Raw genomic sequence first — 16,107 nt, 5'->3', positions numbered from 1 at the left:
GATGAAAAGCACAGTTTTCCTTTATTAAGAGGATAATTTAGATAATTGACAGCATACCAAAATCCTATGAAAATGAACTGTAGCCAACTAAAAGCTTGGCGTTAATGTTATATTGTAACTTTACCTTAACTAATGTCAGTGTGATGGCCTACCTGTTATCATGGTTTTCTGCTTGGTCATTATTCAGGTAAGAATTTGAACCAGTGCTCATGCATGGCTTTTCAATCCATCAAGTACAGCTTTTCAATCCATCACATACAATGATAGACTGAAAAACTCAAATTGCAAACATCAATAGACTGTGCAGCTCAAAACTGTCAAGATATAACAAATATTTAGTACAAAGTAAGATGTTACCACAACAACTTAATCAAAGCCCTGTATAATGGCAGCTAATTGGCTTCAACTCAGTTGAAACTCATTGCTCTGGGCAACAGCAGTTCACTGCTCCCTCAGTAACAGCCACTCTAATTGCTGACTTTCATTTCAAATGAATGACTGTTGGCTACTTTTGCTGCACATAAATCTTTCAGCGTGAGTAACACCTCAGGCTTGCCTAGGTCCAGACCTTTGAATCCGCCCACTTCACCGAGTCGACCGATTCTGGTCTGGCTCCAGTGTGCCCTGCGGGAGGGACTAACAATTAGCTAATCAGTGCCATAGGCGGGACTAACACCATTGTCAAGCTGTGCACTTGGAAACGAGGAGTAAAACTAGGCAGCTGATCAAATACCATTTAAGATTCTGTAACCGCATTGCCTATTTCTCATCTCAAATGTTTTCACAAACATATTTTAGTGTACTGTTTGGCTTAGACCCACCTCCCCAATGGAAATAGAGTTGAGGCAATCGGATTGAGATGTAAATGGAGTGTAACGAGATGACATTTCCTCTAGCAGGGAAACTTCAAGCCTGTTTTGATGTAGAAGCTGAAACATGTACAGTATGTCCAGAGTTTCAGTGAAACAGCTTTGCTGTACACTGAAGCTTCTCGTTTCATTGTGATTTATGCGTCAATATTTTAGTCACATTATACTTAGCAAAACAAGGCCAATGTATTATTTTATGTGTCTATCATAGGCAAATAAACAATGATCACATTTATATGTTGCATAAAATAATAGGTTTTAACATATTAAGGATGCAGACACTGACTGCTATGCTCGTTTCTCTGTCCTCTACAGCTTCCTCCAACTTCCTCCGAACATATAACATATTGCTGTAGACAACATGGTAGCTACAAACATTGCTTACTATACAACAATCATGTAGCAACTGAAGCATTTAGTGGAAAATAAATCCTACACCCTGGAATCACACTTGTGTTAAACTCTACATATGGCTCGCAGTGATGAGACCAATAGACTGACTCTAAACCATTTTGATGCCGTGCTGAGCTTTGAAAAGTTTCATATAGTGCTCTTTGCTTGGCCTTTTGATTACAGCCGGGAAAAGGATGCTGTGGGAAGTTTGCCTCGCTGTGTGTAGGGAATTGTTAATGCTTCCAATTCTGCAGAGGTTGTAAGACCCTTCCTGACACAGTGAACTGTAGATTGGTTTTCACAGGGTAGTGATCAGAAGCAGACATGACTCTGCTGGCCATATAGTGTACAATCCCTGTCTGGTTTGTCAGTAATAAATAAGACCTGTTGTGATTCTTACACAGACTGTGCTGTTTTGCTCCTATATATACTGTATGTATCCTGTGCTTAGAAATAGCCTTTTGCTGCTGTAGCCGGGAAAAATGTGTCAAAGAAATGGACCAGAACCACTTAGTTTTCCTTGACATAAATTGTCATGCATGTTTGCTGAAATAGATGAAGTATTCTTTGTAACTATTTCACCTATCATGCTTCACTCTTAAGGTTGTGTAAGAAAATATAATGATGATACTGAAGGTATTGCGCAGATTTATACATTTTTCAGAAGAGAATAAAACCATTTTTGGACTGCCATTGCTTAGAAATGTGTAAAGCCTACAAACAATGATACACAACATTTTGTTCCCCTTTTTTTTAACAAGTCAGGTTAGCTTTGTTCATGTACCTTAAGCATTTTAAGACATTGCACTCTTTACAAATTTCAGCATGCTTATTTGTGAAACTGTTTTTACAAAAGTCTGGGCATGATTACATGGGCTTTCAATACATACTTTTATTTTGGTGAATTTGTAGTCCAAAGGCCAACCCATACCCCTGCTCCATTTGTCTATCTCCAGTTCAATTTAGATTGTTTTCATACTGACAGAAAAATAGGCCTTTTTAAACGCCATTAAGAAAACGCCCAATAAATTGTTGCTCTTGACACTCATGGTTGCTAGAGAAAGGGGAAATGTCATGAGAAGAGAAAACATTTTAGTGAGAAAAAAAGCAATTTGTGTTGAGGCAAAATCTTAAATTGTGTTGCTGACAAGACGGAACAAACAAGAGTCCTTTAGTTGCTTAATTTGTGTCCTGCACTGTAATTTAATGGTGCCCCATGGGGCATTCAAATTAAATTTGTTTCAGAAAATGTAACTGCAAGACAGCCAAGATGTTTAGAGTTTTTCCTTTTATGTTTCCAGTTTAGCCTTGCCTCAGGCACTCTTACCTTCTACCTTTTCCAAGGCTCTCGAGGGCTGTCCAAATAATCAACAAGGTTTTAATGAGCCTGGGTTGATGCCAGTAATGATCCTGGCTCTAACCCCATGAGAACGTCTCTGTGCATTAATCCCAGTTTTTCCTTCAGATACATGTTGCTAATGAGTCAATGTAAGATAGAATGAGTATTTTCTATGGAAATTTTTACCACCGATTTCCATTGATCTGATGGTTTTCCATAAGGTCACTAACCTTTGGGCACCATAAATTATAAGCTGTTAAAGGAATACAGGATTGGTGAACAGGTGGAAGTGACAATTTTGCCTTCGGTATTTGGCAGGATTTTCCAACTGGGCAGGTGTGTACTTTGTTTTGTTTGGCTCTGGATTTTTTTCCTCGTGGTAGAAATCTGATGATGAGCTGATGATGTGTTTATTACTCTCCCTCAAATGTTATTCCGCCTGTTGGGGGTAGACATCAGTCAACCCCTCCATCAGCCCTGTATTAATCATGTTCAGTCTAAGTTTAAACTTCACAGTATCAAAGAGTTGGTGATGATTGAACCTTTAGTTTGTGGTCTTTTTATGTTCACGTCCTTTATTATTAAATTTGATTATAAAGCAACCCACAAATTGCTTTCATAGCCTGACCAATAAATCAACACAGCCAATATTAGCTTATCCCAGATAAACCAGTATTGATATGTACACATATTGCTACCATCAGAGTATGAAAGTATTGACAAGAAACTGGGACAGAAGATCGTGGGAGGATTAGTATCAACATATGTATCAGTATGTCAGCCGATACTCAGCAATACATTGATGTAAAGTCATTAGAGGTAGTTTAGAAGCAGTGACACCATTACATATGATTGTCCACCAAAAAAGAAGGCTTGCATCGTTGTTGTTCAGTTATAAACTGTCCAGACACAACTGGTCACAATTCTTATAAAGACACATTTGGGTGATTGTTTTTTATGTAAAAGAAATGCTATTAGCCAATATATTGTTCAAAATATCAAAATCGGACTTTCAAAATCCTGTATCAACTCTCCCATAGTCACAGTTCTTTAATAAGAAAATTGAAGGCATCTTTTTAAAAATGTTAATGTTACGGTATGTACAAACTGTTGGCCCCAAGTTTAATCACTTTCCAAGTTTAGATTACAGTATGTAACTCAATTATTTACACTGGGAAATTATTTTCCACATATAATTGGATACATAATTGGAATCTGCAGTGCATCAAAAGAACTGGCTAATACATATGACTCCTCTTGATGATTAATCTTATCTGCACTTAAGAGTAGTCCCTATGCAAAACGCATGGATTTTTTGGCATTCATACTGTGTATGCATGCTTGCTGCATAATCTTAATATGTAAACTAAAATCAAAACTGACGGTATAGAGCGGAGTTTAGAGTTGTTGTGACTTTACCTGTTTACATTAATGTGACCACTACCTGTCCATACTGATCATGTGAATACTTGCCAACATGTATTGGAAGCAGCTGAAAGATGACCATCTTGTACTTCCCCTAATGAAGGAGTCAATGGCTGAAAGGCATTTCATGGCTACTTAACTATGACTAAGTAGCCATGAAGTATTAAAGGCTTTATAAATGTATTACCCTCTTGAGTGCCTCAGATCTTTTCAATAACTCTAAATTAGTAGAATCCCCAAACTGCACAGCACCAAGAAGGATACCTTTTCTACAACCAAGCAGCACTCTATGCATCTGTTTTTAAAGAGAGGAGTTGACTAATATACTCTGGTGACACATATAGTAGCTCCCATGACCTGTTCCTGTCTAAAATGTGAAACCATAGCTCAGAAAAGCTCTTTCTTTTAAAAATAGGTGGATGACATCCTAGGCGAGGAGAGCGACAACGAGAGTGAGGGGCGAGGGAAGGAGAAACCAGGTAATGAGGAGGTGGAGGAAGAAGAGCAGCAGCAGCAGCAACAGCAGCACCAGCAGCAGCCAGCATCTAAACAGATAAGAGGAGGGGGGCTCGGTCCTCAGGTGCTGAGAGTGGAGGAGACGATCCAGGAAACATCCAGTGAGGCCACTCTGCCAGCTAGTGTGCCAAGGTGAGACACAGAAAATAATGGCAAAATCCATCTCTCTGTCTAGTCAAGTCATTTACTTCAGCTTTTTTTTTTTATATTCCCACTTCACTGGACCTTTTTCTGCCTCAACTGCTACAACATCAGTAGACCTTCTTGAGTAAACTGAGGAAAGGTTCATTGAAAGCTCTTTCTTTCACGATCTCTGTCACTCATTGTCTATTGCTGGCCCAAATATTTACTATAACATGTTTCCTTTATTAGTTACTCAGTCATCACTGTTACATCTTGCATAAGCAAATCCGTGAGAGGAGGTTGCTTAACTTATAATTGTGTTTGGCAAAGATCGAAATCCACCTAAAATCCTCGTAAATGCACTGTGTATTTTCAGCTCTTACTTTCCCAATGACTATTATCATAACACACCACTTCCTCAGCACGTCTGTGCCGAAGCCAGACAGTCTGGTCGGTTGCCGTGGAGACAAATCCAAACAGACAGCAGGCAGGCGAAGAGTTCTGAACATACGACAATCTTTCATTGCTTAGGGATAGGCCTGAGTTAAGCTGAGCTGTCAGACTGCCAGTGTTCAGTCTCTACTGATTATTTATTTGTCTTTGGCACATCCTTATATGTAATATTTGTCTGTACAGTCATTATCTGCAAAATTGACAGAAATTGAATTTAAATTTCAACACCAAATCTTACACCAGCATAGTAAAAAGCAATAAAATAGACCCAGAAGTCAGTAAACAGACATAAAATAAAATACAGTATTGCAGCACACCATTTGAATTTTTTCCATAATTAGTGCTTTGGTGTATCATAGCAACTTGATGCTGGGTGATCTCAAAGTTTCATATCTAAACCTTTTTAAGATGTTTAGCGTCCTTCTTTGTAGCCTTGTTTACAACATCACTGTTTTTAAATATGGAAAACTCACATATGCAAGGTTGTACAGAGGACACACTTTTATCAGCGCTCTCTGTATCTGTATAGGAGAGTTGTGTTGCTGCTGTGAGACAAATTAAGTGAGTCATCTGAAGACTTATTAATTTCGAAACATACTGTAGATATAGAACTTGATAGGCATAGACTAAAGTATGCTGTTAAAAGTCCAAATCTGAACAGCAAGTTAGGGTAGTTTAACATAATCAGTCGGTCTGACATTATTTTCATGTCAGCCGTTATCTTTTGGGAGAAGGTTCAGTTTGACCTCACAAATCAGTCGACACAGAGACGGTTAGCAGCTAGCAGTTTCTAGATGCAGTCAATGTTTGTCATGTTAATCGAAGAAAAGGGCAGAAGATAAAGGCCTGAGGTAAGAGCTGTTATTTCTCGTCGACACTTGTCATATTTTTTTGTCTCAAGGAGCTGAGGCCTCCATTCTTAATCCCATCTACAAAGCCCTTATTGGCTTGTATTACTGCAGCATTGATTCAGGAGGTTGGCCAGAGCAGTTTGTTTGGCCAGCCTCTAGTCTGAGCTCCTCTGAGAGCAGCCCTAATGTTAGATCACCATACCCTTTTTTCGGTTTCTTGTCCGTAAGTCCATGTTCAGCTTCACTGCGCCGATTGTCAGGTCTTAAAAAAGGAGATGGTGTTTTTCTACACCTGCATTTTCTCTCAGACCAAGGTATCCACGGCTGCCTGGGCCTCAGCAGGCTCAGCAGCATGATAGGCCCCCACCTCATTCTCCTCTTTTAGACGTGCCTGCCTGTCCGTCATCTGGTCCGACACCTTTTGTTGCTGCTAATGAGCCAGCCTTGAAATGCGCTGTCCACTGTGTTGCTGTTGAAAACCTCTGGAAGTCCAACTCTGGTGAGTGCAGTGGTGCAGAGCACATGAAGAGACAGGCTGACACACGAAGGGAACAGTGTACATTTGATTCTTAAAGCAGTGTGGAGTCAAACTGGCAGGTAGGTCTTCCAAAGAAAGATACCAGTGACATAGTCAAACAATATTGTATCTCACCTGGTCATGACCTACTCTATACGTCGCCCCGATACCTGTATTGTTAACCACTACAATGCCCTGCTATTCTCCATATGTTGCAAATAATTCTTAACTAAAGCGTAGGTATAAATAGGTATAATGTCTCATTCATTTTCTTTCTGTTTGCTTTGAAAACTGCTTGTTCTGTTTTTTTTCTGACCTATCTTTTTCTCTGATCTGCTCTCATTCTGCACATTCCTGAGACCGTATGTGCTACAAAATGGAATGGTGTAATTTCTATATCAAAACCGCATCCCCAGTAGCCTCAAATAAAGGACAATTATTTTATTTGGAAATGTTATTCCTTCATTGGGAATAGATCATACAAAAGTAGTGGCCGCACAATAATATAAAAATTCGCCTGGTTCAGGACCGCTGAACAGCCGCCCACGCTTCAGATCAGTTCATCGATACAAATAAATGCGCTGTGCCCATTGAGAGGTGATTCCTTTGTGAGAGAAGCAATCAAAGCAAAGTAAGCATGATTAAGGATTAAGAGGGAAAATTAATTTCCTACCTTGCTACGGCATCAGGAACATTGATACTGATGCAAGGCAGTGTAAAATAACCCCCACCTCATTAAGATATTGGCTAACATGAACACCTTGTCAAATTAAATGTATGACGTGAATTGAAACTGAATTGTAGAAAGATGATCAGGCTTTAATAATGTCTGTCTGCAATAACAAGAAGTAAAAGATTGTTGAAGTACACATGCAGCATAATCCAACTCACAAATAACCAGTTGCATGTTAAATAGGTTTCTAAACACATCTGTCCTCCCTGCAACATTCTCAGATAAAACACTTAAACACTGAGCAATATTTATCAAATGTCAAAGATGAGAAACTGAACATATCTAACTCTTATAACTCATTTTGTATATGATGATGTATATGATGATGTAATACACTAAGCCTTAACAAAGGCTATACACCCTGTAGTTAAAAAAGAAAAAAAAAGTATGACATCCACGTTACTGTCTGCCATACTGCATTAATGTAATTCTCCTGTCAGAGAAAAGAATTTGAATAGATTCGCCCAGTAGGCCGTTACTGGCCAATTAGGATTTACAGAAGAAATCACACACAATAGCTGCTTCCTGATTTAGACATGAATGTGGGACCTCGACTCCTCAGAGAGATGGCTTAATAGTTGCCATTCTGTCAGTCTCCATCCCTGCTTCACCACTCTTCTTATAGTTGGCACCAAATAAGCATCCATCTGTTGCTAAGATACAGTAGCAATGTGTGTTTCTTTTTGTTCTTTCTTCCATTTTTTCCTTCAAAAGATAAATCAACATTGCTCCTATTTGTGTTCTTTTCACACTCTTCGAACACAAAAGCTAAAGCTAGCGCTGGAAATGCAACCTTATCAGCATTCCGATTACTGTATAAAATTGCAGTTCAAAATGATTAGCTTCAACTAAAGTGATCCAGAGATGATATATTATTGGCATTTAATGACAATGATTACAGTTATATTCATACACAGTTCTTAGATCCTGTTACCTTATTGCATGGTACTGTATAAGTCTCATGAATATTCTCATTTGCATAATTACTGTAAATGCTATTCTTTCTTTTTTTGTAAACCCATGAATGCAGTATAGACCCAAGAGATTCTGCAGCAGGCTGATTCCACTTCTGCTGGACTTTTTATGCTTTTGTTTGCTTGTTAATCACCAGAAATGGAATTATGCTTGCAGTAACGTTGCAGTCGCTGCAATTTTTGATCTAAGGCCGCAACTACCAATTATTTTTATACATTTATGTAGGTTATCCCTCATGTAGATAGCAGTAAGTGACTGCCAGCTGGCAAACAGATATCACAATCCCCTGTTAAACTTTATAACACTTCAAAGCACTCAATGTTTTAAGCTTATCACCCTAAAATCTCTGAATTAGGACCTCCAGGATCCAGAGCTTTGAAGCAGCTCGTCCAGTTTAGTTGCTTAAGATAAGGTTAGCTTCACAGTTAAAGTACAGAGCTGTCAGCATCTTTTTAGGGTGTTAGTCCAATGTTAACTATACAGTATGTTAATTATAGACTATATTAATTATTAATAGTTTAATTTCTAAAAAATATATATAATGGAAATTTAAACTCCAATATTAGTCAGAAAAATCCCAATTAGACCTTTTTCCTTAAATTGTTCAGTCGTACTATAAAAGGATAAAGTGAATCAGCTTTATATTCTTTATTCTTTATAAAGTACCTAAAACAATATATCAGTTTAACAGGTGCAGGTTAATTTTCTGTCGATCAACTAATTGTTTAATTGATCAATGGTTTTAAGCTGTTTTGGTTACTATTTCTGAACTTTGAAACTTCAATAGACTTGTTCTGTTATTTAAGATTGAAGTCTTGATAAATTCTTACCTACCAATACGCATGTTTAGTTAGAGCAACTCTGATGTGCACATCGAAAGCTTGAATATTTTTTTTTTTTCCTTTTTGAAAGCAAAGAGCTGCAAATTGGTTCTATGTTGTTCCTCCTTGGCCTGCTTACAGTCCTTTTACTCCACCATAGTTGATGTGAATGACTTGACATCACAGACCACCCGAAGGTCCTGACTGGCAAATAAAAACAATGAGTGCATTTGGAAGTGAAGTAGAGTCATTCCCAATGTGTTTCGAGCATAAACCCTTCCATTACTGTCTCCTCTAATTAACTGCCGAGCAAAAGGAAGAGTTTATTGACTTTGTTCAATCAAAATCCGCCTTGAACTGGCTTAACCCCAACCATCTTAACTTTCTGTCTGTTTGTGCTCCTTCCGGAGCTTATGTCTTGACATTGAATTGCTTTAATGCAAGTTAGATATGTCTCATCTCTTGAAAATGAGGAAACATTCCATCAAGCAAGCATTGGCGATGAGGCTGGATTGATCTGAATGATTTATTACAAGCAGTGGCACTTTAGACTCTAACAGATTTAAGATTTAATAAGAAGGTTGCAGGATGGATGTTAAGGGTGGATGGATTTTCACCTCTCACAGCTCATAGAAACTATTTTCCCATCCTAGTTCCAGGAGGGCAGTCACAGTTTCAGAACATTGCTGTAGTGCATGAGTCAGGCTGACGTGTTTTGATTTCTGCGTCAGACTAAGTGCCTTACTTTAAAGTTGTTCACAGTAGAGTGGGTGCAGACACAAAGGATTTTTTGATTATGTGTCTCTGGCGTTGTGTCACGTACATCAGACGGGGGTCAGAGGAGGACTTGTGCAAAGTACAATCAGCCTTCAAATAAAAGTGATGACTTCTTAAAGTAATCTTAGAACAAGTGATTCTTAAATGAATAACTGATATTCCTTCTTGATAGGAATAACATTCAATCCCGAGCACACTCCTAGATGCCATCTACTCACTTTAGGGCCCAGGTGGGGTCCTTTCTCTTAATCCACAGCAACTGGCTCCCCATTTCAGCGGTCCTTGAGAGGTCTTTGACTGCCTGCTAGTGGACCTTCCCTCGTTGTTGCTCGTCAGCTGCCATGAAATCTGATATCTTCAATTATCAGATGTGAAGTAATCATTGTTTTATGATGAGCACAGTCACAAACTACTAAACAGTCATCACTAAACAATGAGTTTCTAATGTAGTGATAACAAAAATGAAAAGGATGAGTGTCAGCACAGTTATGATGTTAACACTAAACATGAACTACAGTAAATTGTTCTGGTTTTAATGATACAAGTTCTTTGAAGTTGTCTAAAAGCAAAATATTGCTAAAAATATTTCTCGGTGGGACAGTGAAGCCCTGCGAAACACTGATTGTACTCCATATCACTCTGTTTTTCATCCTGTGATTGTATAATTTATTAAAAATGGTGTCTAATATAACCTAACACTAACCCCTAGAAGAGCACTAATGGACCCATCTGACCCCCTTCCAGAGAATCCTGGCATAAAAACTTCTCATGATATATCAACAGAACCTTTGTTTAACAGTTTAAAATGTCACTTATGATTCAGGGTAGACCACTGATCAATTATTATGTTGTAATTTATAGAGTGATTAAGTTTATGCATTTATTCCATTAACCTTGGCTCCAATTCCTACCATTTTTCTTTGGGTATTCTACATGGAAAATCCTTTTTAATCACAAGGGATCGTACAGCACTATAATCAGTCTATTAGGAAGAAGTTTTGAGGCTCCATACTGCAGTGTGATTATAGAGTTGAAGCCAAACAACAAACTTCCAGTGGAGGATTAGTGAGTGACGTGATGCATGACTAAGAGATTTACTCCTAACTTCTGCTACATATTTACTACAGAGATTATCACAATTGAAAGTGCCTGCAGAAGAACACTTGCAGTGTATACTGTGGCAACCAGTGAACAGAGCACCGGTAACAAGGTACAGCAGCTATATAAGCTTTGGGTCTATCCAGATATAAGTAATATCTGAATAAAATCTATCTTAATACGGGCCCAGAAACGGTAATGGTAGAAAAATGAATACAATAACCAATATGAACAATATAAATCTGGAACAGTCAGATTGCATAATTACTTAAATACCCGCAGCTTCACCACTCTCATTTTGTTTACAAGTCTATGTTATGCATAGAGATAAAAAGTTGTTCATGGATGAAGGTGCTTATCAGGTTGCAGGCCACTATGGCAACTTCAAGGTAAAACAAGGAAAACAATTTATAGAAATGAAATAGCCTTGCAACATATCACAATATGATTTGGATAACATTTTTGTGAGAAAGTTACAGAGACAGAGAGCATCCCCTGTAACCATAGTAACTCACCCCTTCTCCTGCCTGCCTGCGTGCATGCACACAGCACAAGAGGATACGGAGAAATGCTGTGCTGCTGCCAGAAAGGCTGTTGACTGAGATTACTCTGAGCAGTGTGCATGGGAATACATTACAGTATAACAGATGTGTGTGTATTTCTGTCTTTCCCCCTGATGGTCTTGCTGCTGCACAGTGCTGCTGTTGTACTGTGCTGCTCTGTCTTTTTTGTCCATGGGCTGTCAGTGTCCTCTTTTCACACTACGGCATTATCTCACCATGTGAGAAAATGGGCATGTGGCTTGGGAGCGTATGTAAAGTGTCAATTGCTTGAGTCTCATGGTCAATGCATGAGAGTTGGCAGCCCTGTTGTTGGCTGAGGAGTGCAACTTGAGCCTCACTGTTGTAGTATAATATATACGTTGTGATATGTAACCAAGTAGTGCATATTTTAAAACTTTTTTAAACCATTCTCGCTTTAAATTGACTCAGTTGGAAACATTAAAAAGTCAGCTGGAGACTGTTCTCAACCATAGTTATTGAGCTAACGTTAGCTTAGATGGCTAGTTAGCCACAGCCAATAAAATGTGCTTGTGACAGTTAGTAGGTGAAATGCTAACTGGGAATTAGAGGCTGTTTTTGTCTTTTTCTATCTGATAGTATTAACATTTTTGACAAATCTGTAACCGTGATTGTAAACGACATAGGACGGAATGATTGACAGGTTCACCCCCAAGGAGTTTAGAAGAAATCCTTGGAAGCAATTACATGCAACACTAGTGTTTTGAATAAAGTTAAGGTGTCTGATTAACTGTATAAACTTGGATTGCCTTGGAACTGTGCCATTTTGAGTCAGTAGCAAGTTTGTAAAGCCATCATCAATTAGTGTTTCTATCTTTCACCATTAGCTTTGTTCATCCAATGATTTCTATTTTCAACCTATGACATCGCACATTTTCTTCTATGACTTTTAAAGCAATTGGACCCATTCATTGCTCAAACACATCTGCTGTTATCAGCTCGTCCCATTTATAATTTCCTGTCTCTCTAGGTGATACACATTCATTCAGGTGCTCCGTCACTCCTCTTTTCCTGCACCGCGTATCTTTGGAGTGTGTCTATTTCCGAGTGAAAAGGAAAGTGTGAAACTTGTCAGCTTGAGTGAGCATGTTATTATAACATCACCAGAATGGAGGTGATGGAAGAGGCAAATGGGTTATAAAGTTATCCATTCAGGTTGTCTGACAGCATGGTGTGAAATTCATAATGTTTCTCATCTTCTTTGACCCTCTTTGCTGAAGGCCGTTTGAGTCTGAGGTTGCTGCGGTGGCTTGATTGGATTTGCGTCTTTGTTGTGACTGTATATGTATATGTGCGTGTATATGGCTTGTATAATGCAGTCAAGCGTCGCCGTGCTGTCTTTACCATCACTGTGCTCGCTGATGACCCACTGAGCCTCCAAGAGAGGATGAAAGAAAACATATATCCAATGAAGAATCCAGCAGCTATATATAATGTCACTGTAACTGTCTAAAGCATTTTCATGATATGGCAGATATGGCAAAATTAACACAATGCCCCTTAAGCTTTGAATTCCCCTGATCGAATTCAAAGGGGATCTTTGATTAGATAACTTGATTAATCCCCAGAGGGGAAGCTTAACAACCTGTCATATATCTACTGTCTCTGTCATAAAAGCTTAACCCTAACCGTTCAAAAATGTATAGAAATATAAATGACTATGATAATTGTAAAAAGGTTTAATGTGCAAACCGCATCTACATAATTGTGTATAAGATTTTCATCAGTATGCCCAAAAGCTAGTTAGTTTGTGATACATCACTCATAATTTAAAGTGTAGGCTCACGAGTGTACAAGTCTCTCTTAAAACAATAGTCAGGTGTCCACATGATTAGGTTTGCTTTCTGTTATCATTCCTCCTGTTAATTCTGACCATTACAATGTGCTTCCCATGTAAGTGATGGAGGACAAAATTCACAGTCTTCATTCCAAGTAAAGATATATTTCAAAATTGATCTGAAGTTAGTATGAGGCTTCAGCAGTCTCTTCAGCACAGTTAATTTTCTCAAAGTTTGCTAAGAGAACAACACTATCCCTGTTTACTAATACAATAGTCTGAACACCACTTTTACCACTAAAAAAAAAAAGTCCTAAAAAGCCATTGATTACATATTGCCCTCTCATTAATCGAGAATATGTGCAGCAGAGCATGAAGTCATGTCTTCTTTTTAACTGCGCCTATTTTGCGATACCACAGAGGTGCTACAGTCCAATAGGCGATTAAACATGAATGAAACACGGAACAGTAATACGCCCCGGAACCACCAAGAAGAAGACTAATTATTTCTCTGCCTTCCTGAACTCTCAATTTAAGTCGACCATCATCCACGTTTCCTGTCAGCAGTCAAACAGTAGTAAAACACCTTATGGATAGATTTTTGACTTAAGTGAATGATGAAAGCTGATAACGCTCTACTATTCTTACATTTTACAGATTAATGGTCCAGCTTGCCACTTGGGATCCCTTATAATTCTTGTACATTTTTATGTCTTTAGGTAAGCCGGTAGTTCCAGTGAGACCAAGGTTATGGGTACCAAGATCTTAAGGTTTTATCACAGATTATTTTATCCACAGATCATTAACAGCGGATTCACAGACCTGTGGGCTGTTGGAAAAACCTTTTTCAAGTATACTGATAATGAAGCAAGCCTCCTCCTCCCTTTTACACTAAGATTACACTGTCCATTTTGCGGCCTATTGCTATATCTCTCTCATTCTTTATCTTTTTGCTGCTGCAGTGCCTCAGATTCCCCTCAGGAAGTCAATGTGATCTAAAATATTCTCCAAACTTCTTTTGGATTGGACTGGCCCAATCATGAACCCAAAAATATTAACAAATGATCATTAAGCCCTAGTATATAATGTAATGTACATTGAAAGATAACTCAATGAAGAATGTAAACTCTGATTTGCCACCGTTCAAACTTGACCTTCTTACATATTATTTAGCTACATTTTTACCCCCCTCAGTAGATTGTAATTGAATGATTAATGCTTGACATTCATCTATATAAATATAAATTGATGCTCATGAATATTAGACAAACATTTCTGCTTCAAAAGCTAAGAAAAGGTAAGTTTTTTTGCAGAGACTACAGTTCTGAAAGCCCATACCGTATGTACCGTATGTACCAGCCACTCTTGTAAATTGCTTTTTTCTAGTTGCTTTGTCAGCTTGTCCCATTGCAAGTAGACGTGGAGGCTGTTCTTAAGTAACATGTTGTTTGCAACTAACAGACACCCTGGGAAATGTTTCGCATAATGGTGCATGTATGCTTCTTAGTGGATATTCTCAGTGCCACAGCAGTAAAACCTGAGGCACATTGTAGAAATGGGTTCAACCAAATGGGCCACTTTTGTTAAACTGAAGGCAACACATCACAATGTTTGATGTATTCTGCCTCTGGCACCTTAACGGACAATGCTTATTTAGCAGTATTTGTTATACAGTATGTTTATATGAATTATTAAAGCATTCACGTCAATGTTTTTCCAAAAGGGGCTACCTTATGCATTCATAAGTAGCCATGAGATTTCTTATAGCCTGTAATACTCTCAAGGGCATAGTGCTGCTATTTTATTCAAACACCTACTGTAGACACAATTACCTTCTTGGAAATGTGAGCAATTTCAGCATTTTTATTTAATGGCCAATACCCTAGATTGTGTGAATCTCTCCGTCATAAGGTCATATTTAGGGGTCATCAAATATCTCCAAGAGTTGATGTAAATATCAAAAGAATTGCCATTTAAAGTAATATTCCATCCAGACTGTTTTTGTAAACCTTAGGCCAGTATTTTAATCCCTAGCTTTTGGTGAGGTGTAGTGAGTGAGCTTTGGTTTCCAAGGAAGACACAACAGAAGATATCATATCATAGCAGCACTCATTTGAGCTATCTCTGAGCTAGTGTTTATACCAAAGCTCTCTCTTAAAACAAGCAATAGGCATGTTTCTAGAGATATTGGATGAAATAATCCAGAAAGGTCAGTTTGAGTAATGCACTAAATGTTGGCTCCGCTTTTAATGTAATGTTTAAATGAAAGCACGGTTCACCCTGGGACACAGTGTGTTCCCGTGTCTCATACTTGTGTTGCTGTGCAGTTGAGGTAGCGTTCAGACCGACAATAGCTCTGCATGAAAAACACCACAGGGTCATTGCTTTTTGTCACAATGCAACATCATCCAGCAAGACACTGTGTTGGCCTTTCACATACATGTGTAGTCCATTCCTGGTGGGCTACTTTGTAACGTGAATGCTGCCTTGACAAAAGATAAAACAGTTGCTGCCATCGGAAATGTGCAAAGTTGTAAAATCTCATGTGCAGTGTTTTGGCATCTTATAACCTTTTAAATGCATCAATGTGTAGCTTAAACAGGACCTCCTAGATTCTATTTCATTGTCTCACCGGTACCTCAAACACACACCTACCACGGCAATGCCTTGTATTGTTTTTTAGTCTGAATGCAGTTTGACTCTTCGTTCTGAGCATTCTTTTCCACGCTGTACTGAAAACAAATTCCTTCGACGTTGCTCGCGTGGCCATTAAATGAAGTGAAATAAATCAGTGGTAAGATTTACTACTCCTGCAGCTCTCTATGCTGTATAAGCAGTGCCCATATCTCATTGCAAACG

The 16,107-nt window shown here is 38.5% G+C and overlaps 1 protein-coding gene across 1 annotated transcript in view; it reads left to right on the top strand.

Annotated features, from left to right (window-relative positions):
- The window catches only part of ctdp1 (CTD (carboxy-terminal domain, RNA polymerase II, polypeptide A) phosphatase, subunit 1), a 63,900-nt gene that overhangs the window by 27,600 nt on the left and 20,193 nt on the right, over positions 1-16,107 (top strand). Inside the window, exon 12 of the mRNA XM_062436427.1 lies at positions 4,442-4,674. Within this exon, the coding sequence (XP_062292411.1) occupies positions 4,442-4,674 (233 nt within the window). The remainder of the gene's footprint in view (positions 1-4,441; positions 4,675-16,107) is intronic.

Source organism: Scomber scombrus, chromosome 16 (assembly GCF_963691925.1).
Source record: "Scomber scombrus chromosome 16, fScoSco1.1, whole genome shotgun sequence".
In the NCBI taxonomy this organism is placed as follows: domain Eukaryota; kingdom Metazoa; phylum Chordata; class Actinopteri; order Scombriformes; family Scombridae; genus Scomber; species Scomber scombrus.
This window is presented reverse-complemented; position numbering and strand designations above follow the sequence as displayed.